Source organism: Crinia signifera, chromosome 1, assembly GCF_055691185.1.
Source record: "Crinia signifera chromosome 1, ASM5569118v1, whole genome shotgun sequence".
In the NCBI taxonomy this organism is placed as follows: Eukaryota; Metazoa; Chordata; class Amphibia; order Anura; family Myobatrachidae; genus Crinia; species Crinia signifera.
The window spans coordinates 427,140,401-427,166,213 of record NC_139217.1 but is presented as its reverse complement, the minus strand read 5'-3'; the positions used below and the strand labels follow the sequence as shown (position 1 = coordinate 427,166,213).

Sequence of the window (25,813 nt, the reverse complement as noted above, 5' to 3'; positions counted from 1 at the left end):
GCAGGTATAAACCAAGCCTCACTAGTAACAAAGCAGAAATACACTGGTTTAAAATGGCTGCTGCTATTCCTATCCCCCTCTGCTAGTCCTCCCCCCTCTGCTAGTCCAGCCCCGTCATTCAAATTTCAAAGGCCCATCTGACGACGGTCGCATGTGTTCTTGCAAAAAAACAAAAACCAGCGATCCGACCGTCTTAACGACCATCGCGGGCGCATCGGGATCGGATCTAGATCGTTCCGCAAAAAAACACAATTTTTGCTAATCGTTTGCTGGGGACTGCCTGGGAGCTCCCGGGAAGTCCAAGGGAAATCGTTCCATGGTCGTCTATCGGTCGTGAACGACGGTGGTCGTCCTGGTGTGTACCCTACATTAGGATAACTTTTGGGTGATGTACAGTTACCCCCTATGCTTTTATTTATTTATTTAGAAGAAAGAAGAAAAAATTCAAAATTTGAACAACGGCTTTTAATGAAACAATGAATTTTATTGCATTAAAAAATAAAGAGAATTACAAAGACTGAGCAATTGACATATAAAAAGGCACAAACAAAAAAAAAAGTTGTGTAACCCATTCAGTGCTGAAGAGGACACAATGTACCATAATGCATTGCTTATCCTCCCATAACACATACGCACTGGGACGGCTAAACCTCCGACACTAAATCCAGCTATCATTACCCAGGTACCTCGATGCCATTCAGTACAGATTGACAGAGAACAGAATACATGGGCCGAACCGGCAGTAGTGCATTTACTCGGCAGTCAGGTTCATGCAAAGTGTCATTACAGAAAATGTTCTCTTGCCATTATAAATTATGAGTTACTCAAGAAAACAAGATTACAGTATTCCAAAACATTGTATCTTTGCAATGGACAAAATGTTAGTTTACCCGACATCGGCAATGACTGTTAATAATAATAATAAAATAACAAAAAATAATCAGATTTTGTTATGCTAGATTGAAAATCTTGAATCAGGCCTGCTGTGTGTATATTAACACTATAGACAATAAGCACTTATTTAACGCAAACACATTTACAATTTTTTTTTATTATTTTTATTTTTTCCAGTTGAATCTCAATATTAAAAATATATATAACAGGTTTATCTCCTTTATATTTTAATTGTGCAATGAAATTACAAAAACCTAGTAAGACTGAACGCATTTAATTGAATCTTTTGTCTCTCGTGGTAAAAATGCAGTGTGATGTGCAGCCAGAGGCTGGGCCAGTGTCACTGCAAAGTCATTTCAGTGTGGAATGGGTTCAAAATCTTCCATGCTCCGTGCAGCCCAGAATCCTCTGTCACCGAAGGGTTTAAAGGCACCATAATACAATCAGCTTAGAAATTTTGGTTACTTTCTACATCTTCTTTTAATTGAAATAGATTTCATTCACAATTGGACTTTTAATTAATATATTAAGTTAAAATGTTACAAAAAATAATTCTGGTATTGATTTAAACGCAAGCTTCCCCATTAAAACACCTGATTTTTTTTTTAATGTATTTATTTTCCATAAAATTTCCTGTTTAGAAGGAATATAAGAAGATTCACATTGACTTTTGCCTTGTCGAATATTTTCATGACAGCGACTCCGTCATATTGCATTTGCAGCAGGTCCTGGAACGTGGAGACAAAAGCAAACAGTCAGTAGGGTACAGTTCTATTTATGTCCGGTGTGAAATGGATGGTGACTATGGATATCAAACAGTTGAGGAGGATAATGGTGATATTACAGTCCTGACAGCAGCAAATATGTGACTTGATAAATGCTATAAGGGCACTTAGGAGCAGATGGGGATACTTTAATGCTAAGTGCACTGTTTGGGCAACTACATAATGTATCTCCAGGGCCGGCGCCACCACTAGGCAGCTCTAGGCATTTGCCTAGGGCGCCGGTCACTGGAGGGCGGTACTGAGCCGCCGAGGAGACAAGGAAGAAAGCTGCAGCAGCATGCGGGACACCCAGCCAGGAAATCAACCAAGCAGGGAGCTGCCAGGTGAATCCGTACGCCCCCGCCCCCCCCTCCCTGCATGGAGCCCGTGCTGCCACCCCTGCTGCTCAGCCGCAGAGTGCCCCAGGTGACCCCCCCCCCTCCACCACTACCGCGCCCGCAATCCCCCTTCCACCCCGGCTGGGTGTCCCGTACTTGCGAGCTGCTGCTGGTGCAGCAGCAGCTTTCTTTCTGGTCTCCCCAGTCCCCTCTGCAGCATCAGAGCGTGGCTGGTCTGGTGCCCGCTGGACAACCCCCCCGGCGGGCGGGCGGAGGGGGCGGGTGATTTGTGGGTCGCCCAGGGAGCTGGAAGGGCTTGCACCGGCCCTGTGTATCTCCCATTTTCTACACTGCTCGCATCATGTCTTGAAGCACCCGCTGGTACCCCAAAGCAAACGCTTCTGTATCCTACAAGAGTTCTTTTACAGCTTGGGAATCTGACAGAGGAGTCCGCCTCCGAACTGTAGTCCCCCATAACAAGAGCACAACTTTACTTCATAGAGGCCAACCTAAGTTACCATTCTAAGCTCTCCAAAGCAATTACTTTGATACCTCGTTAAGAACAGAAACTAGGGATTTAGTTAATTAAAAAAAAAACGCAGGGAAGAATCTATTTGCCTAAAGGTGCATGGTACCTACATGCCACGCCCTTACTCATGCAGTTGTCCAATGTTTCAGAGTTGAAGCTCACCGGCATTCTGATGGTTACTTCCGGGAGATGCCGAATGAATTTGGACGCAAGAGCTGTGGATTTCATTTGACATTCCTGTAAGGTAATGGGGTGGTTAAGCTAATGTGGGCATGTCGCTGACATCTAAAGATGCAGTGCTGCAGACAAGGCCCCTACAGGGTTGGTAGAAGCTACTATGGTGTGACTTAAGAGATTAGCGCCGTTGTCAGTGGGCTTCTCATTAGGAAGAACGTTATTCATGGCACCTCTGAATAAGTGACTGAAGTTATCACTATACTATTATTGGGGCGATGAGACAATTACTGTTTGATTGGCCCAATAATTGTATAGTGTGTATGCTGGTGCGCTGGAGCATTTGAAGCCAATAAAAGGCTTCTGATGCTCCTGCAATGGTTAGATCAGGAGATGGTTATAGCGTGCCCTGCACAAGCTATTTTGTCCCCAGCCTCCCAATCCAGTTGTAGCGATCAAAAGAAAAGTGGAAAACATTGATTCTACTCTTTAGATTCAGTTACCTGAAAATGAAGCTGGACTTTTTCCATTTCAACACCAAGAAACTTTGCCTTAACTTCAAAGTCGCCAACTTCGTCTCCAGGCGTGATATCAAATAAAACATTCTTAAACCTGGTAAAGCAAGCATACAGTGGGATGAACGCATGGTACAACTATTATTATTTTCTTAGACATAATCCGTACAAAAAACACAAAAACCAAAAACCCTCAAAATAACAAGTAAATGTAATCTCAACTACAAGAGAAATCAGCACAACCATAGTCTAACTTATAAAAGAGGGTGCTAATTGAGAGTAATTGTAATTACAGAAGAGGTATGGTGGGGGAGAGGTGCGAGCAAAGTCTCACCCAGAATTTCAGATGCCCCCCTAAAATAAAGCCTGCCGCCAGGCTCGCTATTTACCCCTCTGTTCACCGCCAGGACCCGCAGATCTACTTGTCAAAATGGCCAACCCCAACAGCAGACTGTTTTTAAAGATGCTAGATGAGGCCGTCGCCTTCTCTAGCATCCTCAAAAACTGTCTGCTGTAAGGGGCGGCCATTTTATGAGGGTCATTTTCATTAACAGAAGCCTGCCAGGAGGAGAGTCGGGATCGCAGACAAGAGACAAGTAGATCTGCGGGTCCTGGTGGCAAATAGAGGGGCAAGGTTGGTCCCGGGACCCAGCAGCAGTGTGGCTCATGATAGCCCCTCAGACCCCCAGCGCCCATACTTAATCAGTGCCTCCCTGTGACCGCGGGGTCTGCGGGGCTATTGTTACGCCACTGAGTATGAACTATCCAACCCAGAACTAGAATCGTACTTTATCACCACTATTCCATATGTACACCACTGCGAACCACTTGTGGCGCCTTATAAATAAAATGTAATAACTCCTCACCTAACAGAAACTTGAGGATAAAAGGGACTGGTCCCCGGCCTACACCATTTATGAGGATCTATGTACACTGTAATGTCGTCTGTAAAGACCTTGGGTTTTTTTTTTTACAGATGATCATAAATTGTATCGTAGTGTATTGACATCACCACCCCATTCTCCCTCAACAGATGAGGCTGGAGATTAGAGAATTATGGATGTTGACCTCCAACAAGTGCACTGACTACGGAGTGCCCCAACATCCATTCAATGCTATCAATACTGACATGGACACATGGGAAGCGACCTTAGCGAGCTGGTCAGCCCGCTGCATCCCTTGGCTTTTAAAAAGGATTTCACTTCACTTCACTTGCAGTACATAAAACAAGTGATGTACTATACCAGCGGTGGGGGTTATACAGCAGGATATCTTTTAGCCATGGCCAACCTCTAGTGATGTGGCAGCTACGGCCGGCCTCCCAGGCCGCAGCAGCTACGGCCGGCCTCATATATTGCAAGGTCTCCACTTGCAACAGGAAAAGAGTTCTAATAATCTTCCAGTCTTAGTACAGCGACCACATGCATTTCCAGAATGTTTACAACTAGAGCTCACTGATTGGTCTGCAGCCCCTCGATCTCCAGGATGACACCCTTCTCATGCAGTCTTGCTGCCGTGTATTTCAGGGACGACCGTTTAATTTTCTTGCTGCTTTTTTCTTCTCCTTTCCCATCCATTTTAATAGAACGCCTCGAATTCCTGTGGACAATACATCAATGATCTGTAAGATCCACCAGTGTAGACATTTTACATACCGGAGCAAAGCATTTACACAATTAAATACTTTTCCCATCCTAACTGTAATTGATGTTTTGTATTCATTTTTAATATCTCTTCATGAAAATAAAAATTGTCTACAATTGAAAAGCAAGAGATAGACTGAGCGAGAGCATGTTTGCATTACTATTATCATGTAGTGTAGGACCACCACAGCAGAGACGGAGGACGGAGGGTGCCGGGTGAGGTGATGTACAGCCCGGGCATTGCAGGGAGGGGAGAGGGGATCAGCACGGTCACCTCCGCTCCATCGGGGGGGGGGGGGGGGGGCGCACGAGGGGGGGGGGGGGGTGCGGCGACGGCCCAACCCCCCCCCCACGCACGAAGCGATGGCGAGCGCCGGGTGAGCACCGGGGCGTCCCCCCGCCTGGGGCGCTCCGGTGCCATGCACGGGCCCTGACCACAGTAGAGATGCCTTGCTGAGCTCTCTGCATGATCATTATCATGTTGTGTACTGTAGGACCACCACAGCAGAGGCACCTTGCCGAGATCTCTGCATTACAATTATCATGTAATGTATGACCACCACAGCAGAGGTGCCTTGCTGAGATCCCTGCATTACTATTATCATTAAGTGTATGACCACCACAGCAGAGACGCCTTGCTGAGATCCCTGCATTACTATTATCATGTAGTGTATGACCACCACAGCAGAGACGCCTTGCTGAGATCCCTGCATTACTATTATCATGTAGTGTAGGACCACCACAGCAGAGACGCCTTGCTGAGATCCCTGCATTACTATTATCATGTAGTGTAGGACCACCACAGCAGAGACGCCTTGCTGAGATCTCTGCATTACTATTATCATGTAGTGTATGACCACCACAGCAGAGACGCCTTGGTGAGATCCCTGCATTGCTATTATCATGTAGTGTAGGACCACCACAGCAAAGATGCCTTGCTGAGATCCCTGCATTGCTATTATCATGTAGTGTAGGACCACCACAGCAGAGATGCCTTGCTGAGATCTCTGCAATACTATTATCATGTAGTCTAGGACCACCACAGCAGAGACGCCTTGCTGAGATCCCTGCATTACTATTATCATGTAGTGTATGACCACCACAGCTGAGACGCCTTGCTGAGATCCCTGCATTACTATTATCATGTAGTCTAGGACCACCACAGCTGAGACGCCTTGCTGAGATCCCTGCATTACTATTATCATGTAGTCTAGGACCACCACAGCTGAGACGCCTTGCTGAGATCCCTGCATTACTATTACCATGCAGTGTATGACCACCACAGCAGAGACGCCTTGCTGAGATCTCTGCATTACTATTATCATGTAGTGTATGACCACCACAGCAGAGACGCCTTGCTGAGATCTCTGCAATACTATTATCATGTAGGATGCAAGTCTATAGAATGAACATCTAGTGCAGGCATGTCCAACGTTGGCCCTCCAGATGTTGTGAAACTACACATCCCAGCATGCTTTGCCACAGTTTTGCTATTAGAGAATGCTAAAACTATTGCAAAGCATGCTGGGATGTGTAGTTTCAAAACATCTGGAGGGCCAACGTTGGACATGCCTGATCTAGTGTAATATGTCAACCCCATATGGTGAGCATACATTAGGTCAACATGGGCAAAAAGTCAACATGGAAATAGCTGACAAAGAAAAAGCTTTTTTGTGTTTTTTTGTATATTTCATGATACATAACTACAATTATAGGAAACGTAGATGCTAGACAGGCTTCGGATGAGGTGCTTCCCTCTGCTATCACTGCGCTTAGTACAGGTCACTATTCTCATTAATAGTCAATGTGGATGGCAAATTAAAGCAAAATGGGATGCTTTCAATTTACCTATAAACAAAACAACAGACAACCATTGGCAGACTGTCAAAATACTGTCATGTCAAAAAGTTTATCTGAAACAGACTTGCTGTTACTTTACGATACCAGTGAGCATAGAATTACATTATAATAGTGGGCCGAAGCCCACAAGCCATGCGAGGGGACACCGTACACGTATACGTTGTCCATGTTGACGACCTATGTCGACATAGACTCCCCCTAAAAAAAAAAAAATCGACTTTTTTGACATGCCGACATTTTTGCACGTCAGCATTATAAATGTGGGGAAATCCTACCGAACCCATCTAGACAGTGTAGCTCTATTTTCAGGATACTGCTAGAACATACTTCCTGGTCAAGTTGTCCAGACAGGTCTTGATATACGTGTTATAATAGGTAATCTGGTCCTCGAAGAACGCAGTCTTAGAATTTAGGGCACTGAGTGTTTGCTGTAGTTTTACAAGTTCAGCCTTCCTCCGCTGCCGATGTCGTCTTTGGTTTCGGATATCCTGTAAAGATATGCAATAAGCAGCAATGTGTTATATTAGGCTGTAACCTTAGGACTACATATTCTGCAAATAGTGTGTCATTTCTAAGGTTAGCCAGACGTGTACATTTACACATACAGTGATTCGGAATAGGTTTATAATTATCTGAATATAAATTTGCCCAAACGGAGTACATAAATAAATAAATAAAAAAAATACATCGATTTTGTTCAGAGTCAAAATGCCGACACAGTTGTAATGTTACTTAAAGCCTTTTAACTGTTTGGACATTAGAACTATAAACATGATCATGAAACAGCATGTTTAACCCTTTGAGTGACAACATATGTGAAAGATGTTCAAAAAAAATGCTAGCGTTGCTCACATTTGCTATATAAATTCAAATAAAAAAAAAGGTCTAAAAAAAAAATGATTATATTTCCTATATAAAAGGTAAACAATTTAGTCATTATGATGAATAAAAAATGTTTGCTTGGCAATTTTTACACCTATTTTGGCACTCAAAGGGTTACATTTATAATGCAACACTGGTAAAATGCTTTAACATTAACACTTTGTTAGCATTAATCTGACGTCATCCTCAACATAGACTTTTCAATCACCCTGTAGTGTGAGCTGGCTTTAATACATTAATAATAAATATATACATTAATAATATATACATATATATACATATATAATATATATATATATATATATATATATACACACATATATATATATATATATATATACACATACACACACACACATATACTGTGTATATATATATATATGGGAATGGAAAACCCCAATCTGCGCCTGGGTAAAATAAAAGCAGCACCACTGAAAGGTCTTCTGTTAGACGAGACCCAGTTTTTTTAGAGATGAAGAAAGGGAAAAAGATCAGGGTGCGCTTCCAGACATGAATTAACACATTTAAAAGTAATAATCTTATTTAATAATAAAAGATGCTCAATGAGTAATAATAAAATAACCAATAAAAATGTATTTTGGCACAATTTGTTATCAAAAGAACTGTTGATTGGACTTCCGATCGTCGAAGAGATGCCCAACGCGTTTCGTCAAAAAGACTTCCTCAGGGGCAGTGGAAGCAGCATATTATATGAACAGTTCACACGTATTCTGTAACAGGAAAGTACGGAGACATTTTTTCCCTTTTTAAATCAAGGAATCCTAAAATTGTTCCTCCAGAGTGGAATATTGCCACCATTCAGATATAACATCCAATAAGCATATATAGGGAACACAAGTGGTAAAGATGGCCCAGCGATAGTAGAAGGGTTCCACAGACAGTCAATAGAACAATCAGAAACTTTGCCAGAGTGTAATGGACCACAATAACAGGATGTGCAGTGCAGGAGTTCCAAAGCTGTTATTGTGGTCCATTACACTCTGGCAAAGTTTCTGATTGTTCTATTGACTGTCTGTGGAACCCTTCTACTATCGCTGGGCCATCTTTACCACTTTTTACCACAAAACGTTTGTTTTCCTGCACCTTGACAAAGGGGCTAGTCCCCGAAACGTTGGACCGCTTGAATACACCATTTAAAAAAAACCATTGAGTGCCGCTGTTTGTGTATATTCTTATACCACCGGGCTATCCATTGCATCCTGAGGGCACCAGGGAAGCTGTATTACTGAGTTGGAGTGCCAAGCCGCTACACTACCTCTATATATGTATTTATATATCTGCATTATAAGATCCAGTTTACATTCACATAGATTTAATCAAGTTCATAAAAAGCCCTTCCTTGTGGTAAATGCTACAGTGATGTCACTGCTCCTCACTGCAACCCATTGTTGCGATGTGCAGTGGTTAACCTGAGCCAGGAAGTAAATGCAGCTATTTCTGGCACTCTCTTTGGATCACCAGACTGTCTCAGAATACTGACATATACTGTATATACATACAGTACATACACACATACAGGCAGGCAGAATACTGGGCTCAAGGGTGGATCCCAGTATGTGTATAACAGAAGGAGTCTGCAGCACCAGTGCTTATACACCACTGCTGTAGTCTACATGACAGACAGGGCCAGATTAAGCCCTCGGGCACTGAAGGTAGGTGTGCCTCCCCCAAGCACCCCACCCTGGCCGCCTCCCCCGCTGTGTGAACAGTGAGCAGAGAACATGAGCTGTCTGAAGGAGGGCCCCATGCTGCAGTGGATGAATAGGATGAATAGACTCCAGGGTTTATTTTCGCCTGTATATGTAACACTGATGCACCGCACCATTCCTGGCGGCTCCAGGCTATGGCCCTTATTCTGATTGCTTTGCTTGGACCCGTGCGTGGGCCGAAGCGAATGTACCAAATCCCGCCTAGCGAATGGATCACTGGCGCTGCCCAATCGCTTGCCGAATTCAGCCGCTCGACATGCAAATGGATGTTTTATGTGAACATCCATTCACATGCCTGTGGAAACCTACCCCATCATTCCATGCCCAGCGACCATCGCATGATGTGCAAAGCGCTCGCCCATGCACGAGTGGTCTGGACCACTCGTACATATGAGCGAAGATAAGCAGGGATATGGGCAGGCAGCTGACATGCGGTTAAGTCAGCTGTCCGCTCCCCACACGCATGTCACGACCGCATTTCCATACGCACACACTGTGTTTTCATGGGAACGCCCATGTAATGCAGGACGTGCGCATATGGTAATGACCCTGATCAAGCCGCAACTTTCCTCTCCACCCCTGCTCGGAAGGCCAGGAGCGAGCATTCAGCGACCGGACTCTTCGCTGGGTTCGCTCGCTCCCTGTGTACAGACATGCGCAGAAATGGTTCTGCGCATGCGTATAACGCACAACATCAGTACACTGGCCGAATACGGGTGATGAAGAATAGAGTGCATTGTGGGTAGATGAGGAACATACAAAGTAAGGAGAGATGGCCTAAGAATATGCCGCAATATAATATATACGATCAGTGAGAGAGGGAATAACACGCAGTCAGAGAGTTGTATAGGTAAGAAAAAATTGCAGAACCTTCGCAATCTCATTGATGATTTCTTGGTACTTTGTCCCCTCGGTCACTAGTCCGGCTTGCTCTAAAGTCCGGAGATTTCTAAGTATTTTCCTCTTCTTTTGCTCCAAGGGGAGCTGACCATCTTCCAGCACAGACTGGCTCCTCTTCATTCTGTCGGGGGTCTTGGCGTCCAGAGCTGCCCGTTTCTCAATGACCTTTAGGTGTTCATTTTCCTGAAATCAGATAATTGTGCCCATTACGCAAGCTAGGCAACGTGACATGTAGTGGGAAATCAGAGGGTCTAAAAACAGACGGATCTAAAAATCTGACTTCAAAACATGAATGAAGTTCAAGTGTTCACATCCCACACAAGGTTTCCCAGAATTATTAATTTATGCTGGTAATGGGGCCCAGCTGTTATGTGCACTAAGCCTTAGCGGAGACAGAAATATAAACACAGTCTACAATTTAGTAGGAACATTTACTATTCCCTGTGCATACTAGGTCATCATGCTAGGATGTGCTCCATTTACACACAGTATCTATTACTCCATGCATCACTGCGTAGCGAGGTGCAGAGCAGTCGGAGATACAATATATATATAACATTACCTGTGGTGAAGAAGCTGTCGTTTCCAAAATCTCTAACAGTCTGTCTCCAGGCTGGGTGCGGATCACATCTACAATCAACTTTTTAGTCCTAGACACAAAATATAGAGAAAGTTTTACAGTAGCCACAAGCAATGCAAATAGGACTCCTTGTTCCTTACATTAATGACTAGTTGAGGTACCTGGTGTTGCTTAGGTTTGGTTGTGCAATTAGCATTACTTTATCCTTCTCTAGTTTTAAGATTGTCAGTTTTTCCAACAGACCCCGGAAGTGGCTGCCTAGTGTCATTTTTGTTGATGGGGTTTCGCTTGTAGCCATAAATTGACAGACTTTCTCGGAATAGTAATATTTTGGTACTCTTTACCTAGAAGGGCGCCAGCGATTGGAATCGCGGGCGTCGGGGGTAAAAAATCGCGGTCATCGCGGGTAAATCGCGGGTACATAAAAAATCTGCTGCCCGCGATGACCGCGATTTTCCCATAGGGAACAATGTTAAAAAGGCTGATTGACCGCGATTTTCATGTAAAATGCCTCAATGCCCGCGATTTGACCATAGGAATCAATGTTAAATGGGCTACAGAGCCCAAATAGGCACAATTAACCCTTAAATGTCCCCCCAAATTTTTAACGCCACCCCACGATCCACGCCAACCCGAAGCGTGGCGAGCGCAGTGTGCCCGCGAGGGGCGGCGGTACGTGTCCTCCGACCTTTTCATGCCCTACTATCCACGTCGGCGTGGAGTTGAGAATAGAATAGTGTGGCGAGCGCAGCGAGCCACCGAGCCCCGCGAGGGGACGCGGATACCTTCACAGGTAAACGCGTCCCTTCGCGGACTTCACAGGTGTCCGCGTGGCCACGGACACCTGTGAAGCCCGCGAGGGGATGCGTATAACTGTGAAGGTATCCGCGTCCCCTCGCGGGGCTCGCTGCGCTCGCCACGCTTCGGGCTCGGTGGCTCGCTGCGCTCGCCACACTATTCTATTCTCAACTCCATGCCGACGTGGATAGTAGGGCATGAAAAGGTCGGAGGACGCGTACCGCCGCCCCTCGCGGGCTCGCTGCGCTCGCCACGCTTCGCTCGCCACGCTTCGGGTTGACGTGGATCGTGGGGTGTCGTTACAAATTTGGGGGGACATTTAAGGGTTAATTGTGCCTATTTGGGCTCTGTAGCCCATTTAACATTGATTCCTATGGCCAAATCGCGGCCATTGAAGCATTGAATGTAAAATCGCGGTCAGCACAAAATTTAACATTGAACCCTATGGGAAATCGCGGTGATCGCGGGCATCGCGGCGCGGCCGTTAATGTACTGCCCGCGATGCCCGCGATCACCACGATGGGCGCCCTTCTAGGTAAAGAGTACCAATATTTTTTTTTGTTTTTGTTTTTTTACTTGGGGGGGGGGTTGCCTTTGCATTTTTTTCTGTATCTGTGGCATTTTGAAAACATTTTTGAAACTTTTTCATTTTTTTATTACTAGCTGAGGTACCCAGGTTTGGTTGTGCAATTAGCATTTTTTGAACTTTACCCTTCTTTTGTTTTAAGCTTAACCGATCCTTATGCCCATGACTTGACTGGAAGACCCCTGTCTGTGGTGGGCTCCCGGATCCGACCACAAGTTTTTTTTTCTTAAACCCCATGTTAACCCATTCATGTTATGCATCTCTTCAATATCTTGCATCCCTGACCCCGGTGATGTCGGGGGTTGCAGGTGTTAGTGGCTGTGAACCTACTCTTTACCCAATCAATGTCTTCTACCCCCTCTATGTTATGCAGCTTTGCCATATATTGCTTCCCTGACCCACTATGTGTAGTGGCCGGACCCCTTTTTTGGGCCCCAGGGATCCCCACAGGGTCAGTATTGGGGCTCTTAGTGGCTGTAAACCTAATCTGGACCCAGTGAAGCCACCTTTCATTGGTTTTGTCCAAACTGGTCCAACACTGTCCAACTGCATACCGGACAAGCAAATGACAACAAATATGTAAGAGAAATTCATAAGTCACATACATATATTATGACACAATGTAGTGTAAGCTAAGTGGCCATAACGCCATAGAAAACTGTGCGGGAAAGTACCATATTTCCATACATCTGCAGAACTGTACACATCCAGAGATACATAAGCCGTCCTCCATTGACGTCATGTGTGGCTGGTTTACTCCAAGTCATCGTTATTACTACATATTTCCACCTGCCCTGCAGCAAGTGCAAAAGACACATCTCTCATGTATGCCGACTTGATTGTTTACATGGGAGGCATTTTTTCCTTGCCCATAAAATAATATCACATTCTACACCCAGGTTTACAGTGTGCAATGTTCACTACAGCTCTAGTTCCGACGTGGTTGGAATTGCTATTGCTGCAGCGATAACCCTAATATGACAATGCAGCAGGAGGAGCCACGCCTCCTGCTGCATCGCTGAGCCGATCAGTAATGCATCAGTGGCAGGTCATCCGATCTCCGTCACCTTTGGCTGGCTGCATGAGCTATGGGATCAAACAAGCCGGCCACCGCATCTGTTACATAGAGGCCAGGAAATCTCCCTCCTATGGAACGGCAGCAACACTCCTCCGTATTGAGAAACAGGCATCGACCATCCACTGCCTGCACCCAAATCGGAGTGACAGTATGATCAGTGCAGGGTAAATGTACCAATAATCAATCACCCTGATAATAAAAGTACTGGTAATCAAATTAACACCAATGAGTGCAGCTCATCTCAGAATAATATGTGGGCATTTGATCAGCGAGTGTAGATTGAGTTCATGTCAGGTACAACACCCAAACATACTGCTCACTCTGCATCAGCCCCTTAGTCAGGCGTTTATAAATAATATTAACAATAATAATAATAATAGTAACAACTCAATACAATCAAACATCTTCCATTTTCCTTGATAATTTGGCCAGTCTTAAAGAGTGCAGTAAACCCATATGATAACAATGTAAGGTTATTGAATATAGAATATCCTCTACATCAGTGGTCAGGGAACTCGGTCCTCATTACCCCATGCAGTGCATGTTTTCCAGGTCTCCTCACAGAATCACAAGTGAAATAATTAACTCCACCTGCGGACCTTATAAAATGTGCCTGAGTAATTAGTACACCTGTGCACCTGCTGGGTTACCAGCAAAACATGCACTGTATGGGGTAATGAGGACCAAGTTCCCTGACCACTGCTCTACATAAAACATTGGTCTTTGCAAAAAGGGCTATAATTGGATAGCCTGATAATGAACATTCACACATTTTTGGGGGGAGAAAAGGCAAGTCTGGACCATTTGGAGGGGATGGCAGAGACCTGAAAGTACCTTCCCAGAAAAGACCCTGTAGATTCTGTTACAAACCTGGCAACGAGGAGAATGTGACATGGTGACAGTAATATAAATATACAAACGGGAATCATCCAAATAGACGGTTTCGTAAAATACATTCCCATCAGAATTGTTTCGTTTTTTATACAAAAATGAAATACACACATTAGATACATGGGAAAGAATGCAATCTGGCCCCAGTGACTAAGAACAAAACTGATCATGACATAAGATCTCTAAATTAACCAACTCCCTTGTTACAGAGATGCATTTTTAATGCTTTTTTTTTTAGAACTTTAAATACAATTTGTTACAAACTGCTCTGCTAAATGTAATGCAGGGTGGTGTATGTTGATGTATTTAAACAATGGTGCCCAATTAATGACATTATATCAATACAGGGGCGTAACTAACTATTTTGCCCCCTCCCCGCCGCACGTTTTTTCGGCGCCCCCCCTGCACACACCTAACCTGCCCCCCCCCCTTCTTACCCGTACCTGTCCTGCACCCGCGGTCTGCGTCTCGCCTGGCTCTCTGCCGGGACCTGCCTGACCGTCACGGTCCCGGCCGGCTCCTGCTGCTACAATGAAAACTGACTCTTAGAAAATGGCTGCCCCATACTGCAGACAGAAAACTGTCTGCAGTATGGGGGAAGCCATTTTCTAATTTTTCTAGTTTTTTGCAGCAGGAGCCGGCCGGGACCGTGACTGTCAGGCAGGTCCCGGCAGAGAGCCGGGCGAGACGCAGACCACAGGTAACTATAGCCCCGCAGCCCCCCCAATTTCTCTGCGCCCCCCCCCGCCACCGTGGGGGCTGCGGAGCTATAGTTACGCCACTGTATCAATATCACATTGATATCGCCGGCTGCCAGGTTACCCTGTGTGTATACACACCTTAAGTTCTAAAACAGAGCTCTTTGCCCATGTTACAATGAGCTTTCTGCTACTATCTAGCTCTGTCCCGCAAGATAAAAACACACATCCAAGAGCCAAGGATGTGACGCTCTCTTCGGAGTACAGTAAGGGCTGGGGATCAAAGCCTTTACAGATGGCTCTAATCAGAAAATATGAACTTGTACTAACTTGTACCATTATCTTTAGCAATGTAATGTAAGATGTTCATCCAAAAATGCAACAAAAACAATTCTGTGAGTATCTCCCATATGAGGGCAGGGCAAGGACCACACAGACACAAGAAGCAAAGCTACATACTGTACACAGAAATAAGAAAGGATTTCTCACAGCTTTCTAGTTTATTTATAGTATATAAAGACCTTTTTCAAAGTAATGTGGTGCTGTCCATTATTTAGTTCTAGATCTTCCATACAATGATCAATGTAAATCTTCCAATACAAACATTCCCGTAAGTACTATCCAAATTTACACCCTACCACTCCCTGGCCTGCAACGTTGCCAAACACTATACATCAGTGGTACCCTTGGGTATAAGAATTTTCACAGCACTCCAACTAAAGTAAATTGTGTTTATATAGGTCATCCTAAAGGGCCACACACACGGGGAGATGAGCGATGTGTCAGCACGGTGTGCTGAGCAATCTATCAGGGTGAGTGTTCTCCAGTGAGAACACTGGCCCTGACCAATTAATATATAGGAAGAGGTTGTTTTTTAAATCTGCACACAAAAAAATATATAATGGAACCCTGTGTAATAAGGGTATGTACCACTATATTGAAGTTGGGGTACTTGTGTATTATCACGGCGCCCATCGCATTGCATACCATAACGCTTAATATGGTATGCAATGAGATGCGATGCGATCTTATACAATTTAAAATTGTATACCATTGTATATGGCATACAATGAGATGAGATGAGATACGATTTTAAATTGTATAAGCACACTAATGGTTGCTTTCAATGTTAATTGGCCACCATATAAGATTTTTAATTGTATAAGCACCCTAATGGGTGCTTACAATGTTAAATGCACCCCCACGCCACCCCCACTATCAACGCGAACCCGAAGCGTGGCGAGCGCAGCGGTACGCATCCTCCGACCTTTTCATACCCCCACTATCCATGTCGGCGTGGAGTTGATTTTATATAGTGTGGCGAGTGCAGTGAGCCACCGAGCCCGAAGCGGACGCGTAATAAATGTAAAGTAAAACGCGGAAGATCGCCACGCTTCGGGCTCGGTGGCTCGCCACACTATATAAAATCAACTCCACGCCGACATGGATAGTGGGGGTATGAAAAGGTCGGAGGACGCTTACCTCCACCGCTCGCCACGCTTTGGGTTGGCGTTGATAGTGGGGGTGGCGTGGGGGTGCATTTAACATTGTAAGCACCCATTAGGGTGCTTATACAATTAAAAATCTTATAGGGGGGCCAATTAACATTGAAAGCACCCATTAGTGTGCTTATACAATTTAAAATCGTATCTCATCTCATTGTATGCCATATACAATGGTATACAATTTAAAATTGTATAAGATGGAAATCGTGGGCGCCGTGAGTACCGAAGTTGGTTAGCGGGGGTGCTATCCTGTCAACTCTTTGAAGCTAAGAAATAGTATCCATCTCTGCAACATTATTACCTCTGATTTATCTGGACAAGCAGTCAAGGATACAGTCAAGTATACAATGTACAAAATCTAGTGGTGTTTATATTACAAACGAACAGGGCTAATCTCAAATCTTCAACATTGAATAAGCCAATATAGGCCAATTATATGTACATTTGTGAAAAATATTTACATATACCCCTGGATTTCAGTGGGAACATCTCAGAAGTACAAGATAGGTGTCATACGAGTGGTGACACCCCAGACACTGATATTCTTATAAACCACCCCACGAAGGGGGATTACTTTTAAACCACAAATTGGCAATATCCTAAGTCATATATAATCACAAGTATTCACAGATGAGTTCCTTTCGAGTAAAAGATCTCTATCTTTCTGGTGTGCATCTGCTACAACTACTTTTCTTTCCTCTCCTTTTTGTAACCAATTAATCTCTAGCATGCTGGTTATTAATCGCCGAGCGATGTCCCCTACACATGGAGCAATGTACTGTAGCAGCATTTTCTAATCGATTTAGTGAGATTGCTTAGAAAATGCCCCTAACTCACTGGGCAGTATTCAATGCTGCCGGCGAGGGGGTGTCTGCGTACCTTGTTTTCGACCAGGATTGCCGAAAACGAGCCATCCTCACCGTTTAACCCCCGTGCCAGCCGCTCGCCATATTCAATGTACCGGGGGACTCCTTGAGGTTTGCTGCTAATGGAAAAAGCCCGCTGCAGTTGGAACAAAACCCACCACCGCTATACACTGTGTTTATTCTTAATGAAAATTAATTACATATTCGCCTTCCCACTCCACAGTAGAACTGGTAGTAGAAAGGACAGGGAAATTGGGTCAACATTCAAATCATTATGGTAAGCTTGGAAACGGCCACCATGCTGTAAAAAGGTGCAAAACCATGTTCACATTAGTGTTGAGAAATAAAACACCACAATCTATAGCTGGGGTAGCCAACCCTAGTCCTCGAGAGCTACCAACAGTGCATGTTTTGCAGGTCTCCTCACAGAATCACAAGTGAGCTAATTTGCTCCATCTGTGGATCTTTTAAAATGTGTCAGTGATTAATGAGTGCAGCAGCTAGGTTGTCTGGAAAATGTGAACTGCTGGTAGCTCTCGAGGGCTAGGGTTGGCTACCACTGATCTATAGGGTCTACATGAACAAGAGAGTCTTGTAAAGTGTACATTAACTACTTAATATCTTCCAGGGCAAAATACTTACTTGATCATCAGGCTCTTCATATCTTTATCTTCTCCCTCCCGCAAATCAAATTTACTCGTTAATGAAAGGGAGATTTCAGTCTTTGCCATCTGGCTTAGCGCGTTCTCTTTGTTGGGATCATTGGAATCAACTGCGCCCTCACCTGCCACACAAAGGATACATGTATACTGTACTTTCTCATGATCACACTACAGAGGTAAAGCAATTTCTACAGTGTTCTGTTATACTCATCAAATAAAATATAATGTTACTAAAGTTTGTACCTAATTTATCACCACATAATACCAAGCATAACTCTCTATTGACAACTATTGGTGGACAGTCAAAAGGTCAACAAGGTGTAAAGCTCGCCATGAGTTTTTAAAGTTTTTTTTTGGTGTCTACACTACAGTATGTCAATATGGCCACCATCTAAGTGTACTCTTATGGCTCGCTACGCTTGACATGCATCGGGCTCGGCACACTATTATATTTTCCCACCACGCGGTAGTGGATGGTAGGGTATGAAATACCGCCTGTTGACACATGTTGGCACAAAGAAAAAAAGTCAAAAACTCAGGTCAACCTTTTCCATGTGGACCTTCTGACTGTCCACCAATAGTTGTCAACCTTTTGACTATCGACCTAGACACTGTAGAGTTAATGACTGCAAACCGGCCCCAGGCTCCGTGGGCTTTTTTTGTTCATTCAATACATGGACAAGCGACTTCCCATCCTTCTAATATTGCAAAACCAGTAAACGGACGTCTCCCTGCTGCATTTGTCTATATGGTACATAGCGTGTGCGTAATACGCGTGACACAGCCTACAGAATAATAATAACAATTTTACTTATCTGGTCAGCCAGAGAACACAGAAGAGGAAATGACTTAAGAAAAACAATTCAATTTAATACAAATGTTTTATTGCCTGTGTAATGACGCAAGCAATAAAACAAGAAAATAAAAATAACCCACTGGTCATACCAAGGAAAGATTCCACGTCAGGGACGGTACCAAGTGCTTCAAGCAGTTCATGAAGAACGTCATTGTGGTCGGGTGAAATAGCGTCCTGATGTTCTAAAAGCAACTGAAATGACATAACAAACAGTGATATAGTCACCTCATATACAATACAGTACTCTGTATAAGACAGTAATATATAGTCACCTCATATACAACACAGTGCTCTGTATAAGACACTAATATACAATCACCTCATATACAACACAGTACTCTGTATAAGACTATAATATACAGTCACCTCATATACAACACAGTACTCTGTATAAGACACTAATATACAAATCACCTCATATACAACACAGTACTCTGTATAAGACAGTAATATATAGTAACCTCACGTACAATACAGTACTCTGTATAAGACAATAAGAAACAGTCACCTCATACATCACAGTACTCTGTATAAGACACTAATATATATTCACCTCATATACAACACAGTACTCTGTATTAGTGTTCATTCTAGCACCCGCCACAGCTCTCTGCTGTGGTGTTTCTAGCACAGGTCTGGTTAGCATATCAGTGCTGATATACAGACCACACTGTGCTAGAAGCACTACAGCACACAGCAACACCTCAGACAGGGAAGAGGAACTGCATGGGTTTTCAAAGCTGGCGGGTGCTAGAATGAACACTATGTATAAGACAATAAGATATGGTCACCTCATATACAATACAGTACTCTGTATAAGACAATGATATATAGTCACCTCATGTACAATACAGTACTTGGTATAAGACAGTAATATATATATTCACCTCATATACAATACAGTACTCTGTATAATACAGCATTATTATTCCTCATGTACAATACTGTACTCTGTATAAGACAGTAATATATATTCACCTCATGTACAATACAGTACTCTGTATAAGACAGTAATATATAGTCACCTCATATACAATACAGTACTCTGTATAAGACAGTAATATATATTCACCTCATGTACAATACAGTACTCTGTATAAGACAGTAATATATATTCACCTCATGTACAATACAGTACTCTGTATAAGACAGTAATATATAGTCACCTCATATACAATACAGTACTCTGTATAAAAGACAGTAATATATAGTCACCTCATATACAACACAGTACTCTGTATAACCACTCCTGAGGAAGCCGCTGAAAAGTATCTTGAGGCGGAGAAACGCGTTGAGGAACAGAGGGGACGTTTTTTGGCTACCACTAGACACCACCAACGATCAAATCTCGGATATGACCGTGTAATTGGATAGAACCACCGGTCGGAGAAGAATCGCGGTATCTACAGCCCCATACACCCCATCACTGCTCCTGAGCTTTAAAGAACCATAAGTATTATTCTAAAATCTTGTATGTGCACAGCAAGTGAGAGGACTGATTACTTGAATATATCTGCTAAAAAAGCCACAAAAGTTCTAAACATGCATGCTAACAAGTACTAACCAGTTCTGAGGGATGGGAATGGACTAACAAACTATATGTTGTGAGTCTTGTTTGTCTATTGTTGGCCACAATATTGGTATATTTTATATTTTAAATAAAAATATTTTCTAATTGTTCAGCACAGCGCTGCTCCATATTCTTTTTTGTCTGCTTGGTCCAATTATAAGGGGTTTAGGTAATCCCCATTCTTTGGTGCAGCTGCAGTGCAGAATAATTTAATCAGCGCTCAATATCACCTTGTTTGCCAGTACTCTGTATAAGACAGTAATATATATTGGTACTTATGTAATATCTGGGCTCCCGTTTTTCTTATGAGACCGCGTCCGCTCGCCATGCTTCGGGCACGGTGGCTCGCTGCGCTCGCCACACTATATAAAATCAACTCCATGCATAGTTGGATAGTAGGGGTATGAAAAAATGGGGTGCATTTAATATGGGAGCCCAGATAATACATAAGTACCTATATAGTCACCTCATATACAATACAGTACTCTGTATAAGACAGTAATATATAGTCACCTCCTATACAATACAGTACTCTGTATAAGACAGTAATATATAGTCACCTCATATACAATACAGTACTCTGTATAAGACAGTAATATATAGTCACCTCATATACAATACAGTACTCTGTATAAGACAATGATATAGAGTCACCTCATATACAACACAGTACTCTGTATAAGACAGTAATATATAGTCACCTCATGTACAATATAGTACTCTGTATAGGACAGTAATATATAGTCACCTCATATACAATACAGTACTCTGTATAAGACAGTAATATATATTCACCTCATGTACAATACAGTACTCTGTATAAGACAGCGCTGTTATTCCTATGTACAATAAATCAGTTTAACAAACACATTGAATATAGAGAATTACATTTATCGGTTTGTGGAAGTGGGGCTGTTAATATTACTGCCCATTAAAATGGACAACTACTTAATTTATAGAAGGTTTAATTTAATCAAACCCCTGGTTATTGTGGGAGCATCTGAGGGTGTTGAAATATATCAGTGCATGATGGTGTGTTTATAGGAGGTCCGCACACTTACGGCATGGGCCGCCGTCACCACTGGGTCGACAAATATAAATACACTAGGTGATTCATCGCGCCCTACGGGCGCTCTTCACACCGTCGTAAGGGGCTGCGCCCCCTTAATTTGTGAACATTTGCATATGAGAAAGATGGTTAGAATTGTATGAAAGATGCCCTGTATTGCAACTTGAGTTATAGGTGAAATGTGTTAAATAGAGAGCATATGATGTGGAAGGGGCTGTGTATTGTTTTGTTTAATTAAAAAGCGGTTACAGAGTAAGATGTACATTGATAGTGTGGATGGTACAGTGACATTTGTGGGTGTGGGGGGGGCTGTGTGTGCATGTTGTTTAGGTGTGTGTGTGCAATAGTATAGTAGGGTGTTTCTGAGTCAGCGGCTCCCCACTGGCGGAGGTCACGACACAGGAAAACAGGAGGCTGGGTAGTGATAGGGGTGTGTGGGCATAAGGGGGACTAAAGAGGAGGGTGGGAGATACTGTGCAGCTTCTGCCAGTGGGTGAGGGTCCAGCGTGGCAGTACAGGAGTACAGGATGGTGGCCCTTAGTCAGTGTCTCCTCCTACTGGGTGGGAGTTCGGGTGCATGAGAGCAGGAGGCTGGGCTATGAGGCATGATAGGGGCATGTGGGCAAAACAGCGTCAGCGACTCCCCAGTGGTGGAAGTTACGGTTCAGGAGAGCAGGAAGCTGGGTAGTGATAGGGGTGTGTGAGTATACGGGGGACTAAAGAGGGGCTTAGGGGTGCCGTGAATTGCGGGAGGGGTGCGGGGGTGCCGTGAATCAAGGGAGGGGGGCGCAGGTGTCGGCGAATCGCGGGAGAGGGCAGGGGTCCGCAAAGCATGGGAGGGGGCGTGAATTGCACAAGGGGGGGTTGCGAATCGCAGGAGGGGGGTGTGCGGGGGGTCCGTGAATTGCGGGAGGGGGGGGCACGGGGCGCGATGAATCACCTAGTTATATATTCTTGTAGAAGGATGGTAGGATTTTGCTGTCATTCAGAATGCATTTACATAAACAGTAATAGTATCAGTAAAAGGTCTGACTTAAAACACCTACAGTAAAACAGAACAGGTGTTATATATTATACAAAGAATTGGTTGATGATGTGTAGGTTGACGTGCACATAGTTCATAGTTGTCACTGGAAAAAAATTGCTCCAAGAAAAAATCAACACAGAAAGTTCAACACATGTAAATGTTGACATAAGTGTGGCACTTCATCGGTGTCCATGTCGACACATGAGAATGAATATGAAAACATTCAAAAAAAGAAAAATAAATCTTCAAAAACTCATGTCAACCTTTTTCACTGTCGACCATAGCCGTGCCAGTGTTTTGCATGTGCCATTTAATCCTGGGGTTGCCGTGAATCGCGCGCGGGGGGGGGGAGGAGGAGGTGAGGGGTGTCCGCCAATCACGGGAGGAGGGGTCGTGGGTGGATGCCGTGAATTGCGGGGGGGGGGGGGGGGGGGTGGGGGGTGCCGCAAATTGTGGGAGGGGGGGGGCGCGGGGGGTTGCAGTGAATCGCGGGAGGGTGGGTCGCGGGGGCGGGGGGTTGCCGCAATGACAGGAGGGGGGGTCAGGGGTGGGGGAATCGCGGTGGGGGGGCGTGGGGTGCACCGTGAACCGCGGGAGAGGGGGCCCGGGGGGTTGCCACGACTCGTGGGAGGGGGGGTCGCGGGGTGCCGCGAATCGCAGGAGGGGGGGTGTCACGGGGTGGGCCCACGAATCGCGGGAGTCACCGGGGGTGCCGCGAATTGCGGGGGGTGTTCTGCAAATCGCGGGAGGGGGGTTGCTGGGGGTGCCGCGAATCGCCACAAGAAAAAATCAACACAGAAAGTTCAACACATGTAAATGTTGACATAAGTGTGGCACTTCATCGGTGTCCATGTCGACACATGAGAATGAATATGAAAACATTCAAAAAGTGAAAAATAAATCTTCAAAAACTCATGTCAACCTTTTTCATTGTCGACCATAGCCGTGCCAGTGTTTTGCATGTGCCATTTAATCCTGGGGTTGCTGTGAATCGTGCGCGGGGGTGGGGGGGGAGGGAGGCGGTGAGGGGTGTCCGCGAATCACGGGAGGAGGGGTCGTGGGTGGATGCCGTGAATTGCGGGAGGGGGGGTCGCGGGGGGGGGGGGGTGTGGGTGCCGCAAATTGTGGGAGGGGGGGCGCGGGGGGTTGCAGTGAATCGCGGGGGGGGGGGGGGGGGGGGTGCCGCGAATTGTGGGAGGGGGGGTTGCAGTGAATCGCGGGAGGGTAGGTCGCGGGGGCGTGGGGTTGCCGCAATGACAGGAGGGGGGGTCAGGGTGGGGAATCGCGGTAGGGGGGGCGTGGGGGGGCCGGCGCGAATCGTGGGAGGGGGGGTCGCGGGGTGCCGCGAATCGCAGGAGGGGGGTGCCGCGAATTGCGGGGGGTGTGCTGCAAATCGCGGGAGGGGGGTCGCGGGGGTTGCCGCGAATCGCCACAAGAAAAAATCAACACAGAAAGGTCAACACATGTAAATGTTGACATAAGTGTGGCACTTCATTGGTGTCCATGTCGACACATGAGAATGAATATGAAAACATTGAAAAAGTGAAAAATAAATCTTGTCAACCTTTTTCATTGTCGACCATAGCCATGTCAGTGTTTTGCATGTGCCATTTAATCGTGGGGATGCCGTGAATGGGGGGGGGGGGGGAGGGAGGGAGGTGCATACCTCTCAACATGACCCTCTCCAGGAGGGACACATTGCTCTGTTTCTGGACTTTCTTCTTAATTTATGGATTACCATCACCTGTGCTTAAACACCTTTCTTATCAATTACCCTGTTTAAAACAGGTGATGACAATCATAAATTAAGATGGAAGTCCACAACCCAGCGTTACAGCTCCAGACACACTTTGAGTGACAGATGTAGCCAAATATATAAGAGATACCCAGTTGGATGATGGGTACTGACATATCAAGCTGCCGAATAGCAAGTGTGTAGATTACTTTGGTGCCACACTGCAGTTCAAAAAATTTCTGGTGTGTCCCCAGCCCAAAGTGCTTTGCGCACACTATACTCTGCTCATTTTGGCCTTTCTGAGAGTTAATATTTTCTATATTGCCGTGTGTGCACTATTTCCAATGCTTGCGGATCATTAATGAAGGTCATGTTCCTGATCATCAGGGAGATAGAGGGAACTTTAGGAGTGGCCAAAGTAACAGTTGAGTACAAAAAAGCCACTGTGAGAGTTCATGGTATGCAGTCCCTGGGTCGACAATGTCTAAGTTGACAGCCACTGCGTCGACCACTAATGGTGCAGCGGTTCTCAAACTGTGGGTACTAATCCCAAAGTGGGTCCCAACTATCTCAGCATCGTGTCGCGACTGCATATTGCTGACTGTCAGGCTAATGACTCCTCTGATCTCTCAGCCAATGATCCAAGGAGTCGGAGAAATCTGTTGAATTGTCTGTTACTTCAGACTCCTTGGATCACTGACTTAGAGATCTGAGGAGTCATTAGGCAGCTATACCCCACTCCCACTCAGACTCAAAGGAGTCAGCTCTCCAAATCTGAGAAAAACCTTTTGTAAGTAAGTGCATCATGGGGGTGGTCATCTGCCAGCATTTGTGGGGGCAGTTCCAGAAAGAAGCAGGGGAGCAAAAGGAGGAAGGAGTGGAGCTTTGAGCACAGGCTTTATAGTATGCGCCTGTGGATTAATGATCGGGACCAGCGTGCAGTGAATATATGAATATTAATGAGCGGCTTCCAGCCCCCTGCTGGCGAATGTGTAAAAAATAAAATAAATAAATAAATAAATAATTAAATATATATTCATGTGCAACAAGCACATGAATAAAAATAGCATGCCCCTTCACAGAAAAAAAAAATTCAGATTTTTTGACACCAAAATAAAAATACCCTTTATTTGAAAAGAACACATTCCAGTTAACATTAAAAAGATGACGAATGCAAAACGGTGAATCATGGCGAAAATCACTAGAGAAAGCAGTTCTCCATTTGAGCTTTGAATACACTCTTGGCGAATTTGAGTAAAAACCCCATTGAAAACCACCGGCGAATCGGCAGACATTCGCTGTTCACTAGCAGCGAATTGTCTCCATTGAATAGGGAGAATCGTTTTTTCAGAGGAAAAATTAGCTGTTAGCCCGATAAATGCCAGATTCGCTGTAAACTACGGCGAATCTAAAGCATTGAATACTGGCCATAGTGTGCATGAAGCTTAACTGGTATTTGCCTCTGGGTGTGGTATAGGGTTCCGACAGTCGGGATCCCGACAGTCATTAGCCCGACGTCGGGATCCAGACTGCCCGGACTCAGACAGCATGGTGAGCGCAACAAAGCCCCTTGCGGGTTCGCTACGCTTGCCACGCTGCGGGCAGGGTGGCTCGCTAAGCTCGCCACCTATTCTATTCTCCCTCTATGGGGGTCGTGGGCCCC

General features: G+C 44.8%; 1 protein-coding gene across 4 annotated transcripts in view; it reads right to left on the bottom strand.

Annotated features, from left to right (window-relative positions):
* Window positions 1-462: 462 nt before the first annotated feature.
* Window positions 463-25,813, bottom strand: part of IQGAP2 (IQ motif containing GTPase activating protein 2) — a 276,016-nt gene continuing 250,665 nt past the window's right edge. For 3 of the 4 annotated variants that reach the window (XM_083151991.1, XM_083151993.1, XM_083151998.1), the window contains 8 exons: window positions 18,839-18,941; window positions 17,874-18,015; window positions 10,792-10,879; window positions 10,200-10,412; window positions 7,045-7,205; window positions 4,670-4,813; window positions 3,203-3,311; window positions 463-1,622 (listed from right to left, as the gene is read on the bottom strand). In XM_083151991.1, the coding sequence (XP_083008117.1) occupies window positions 1,509-1,622; window positions 3,203-3,311; window positions 4,670-4,813; window positions 7,045-7,205; window positions 10,200-10,412; window positions 10,792-10,879; window positions 17,874-18,015; window positions 18,839-18,941 (1,074 nt within the window). In that variant the 3' untranslated portion in view covers window positions 463-1,508. The remainder of the gene's footprint in view (window positions 1,623-3,202; window positions 3,312-4,669; window positions 4,814-7,044; window positions 7,206-10,199; window positions 10,413-10,791; window positions 10,880-17,873; window positions 18,016-18,838; window positions 18,942-25,813) is intronic. The other variant, XM_083152004.1, reaches the window with a different exon arrangement.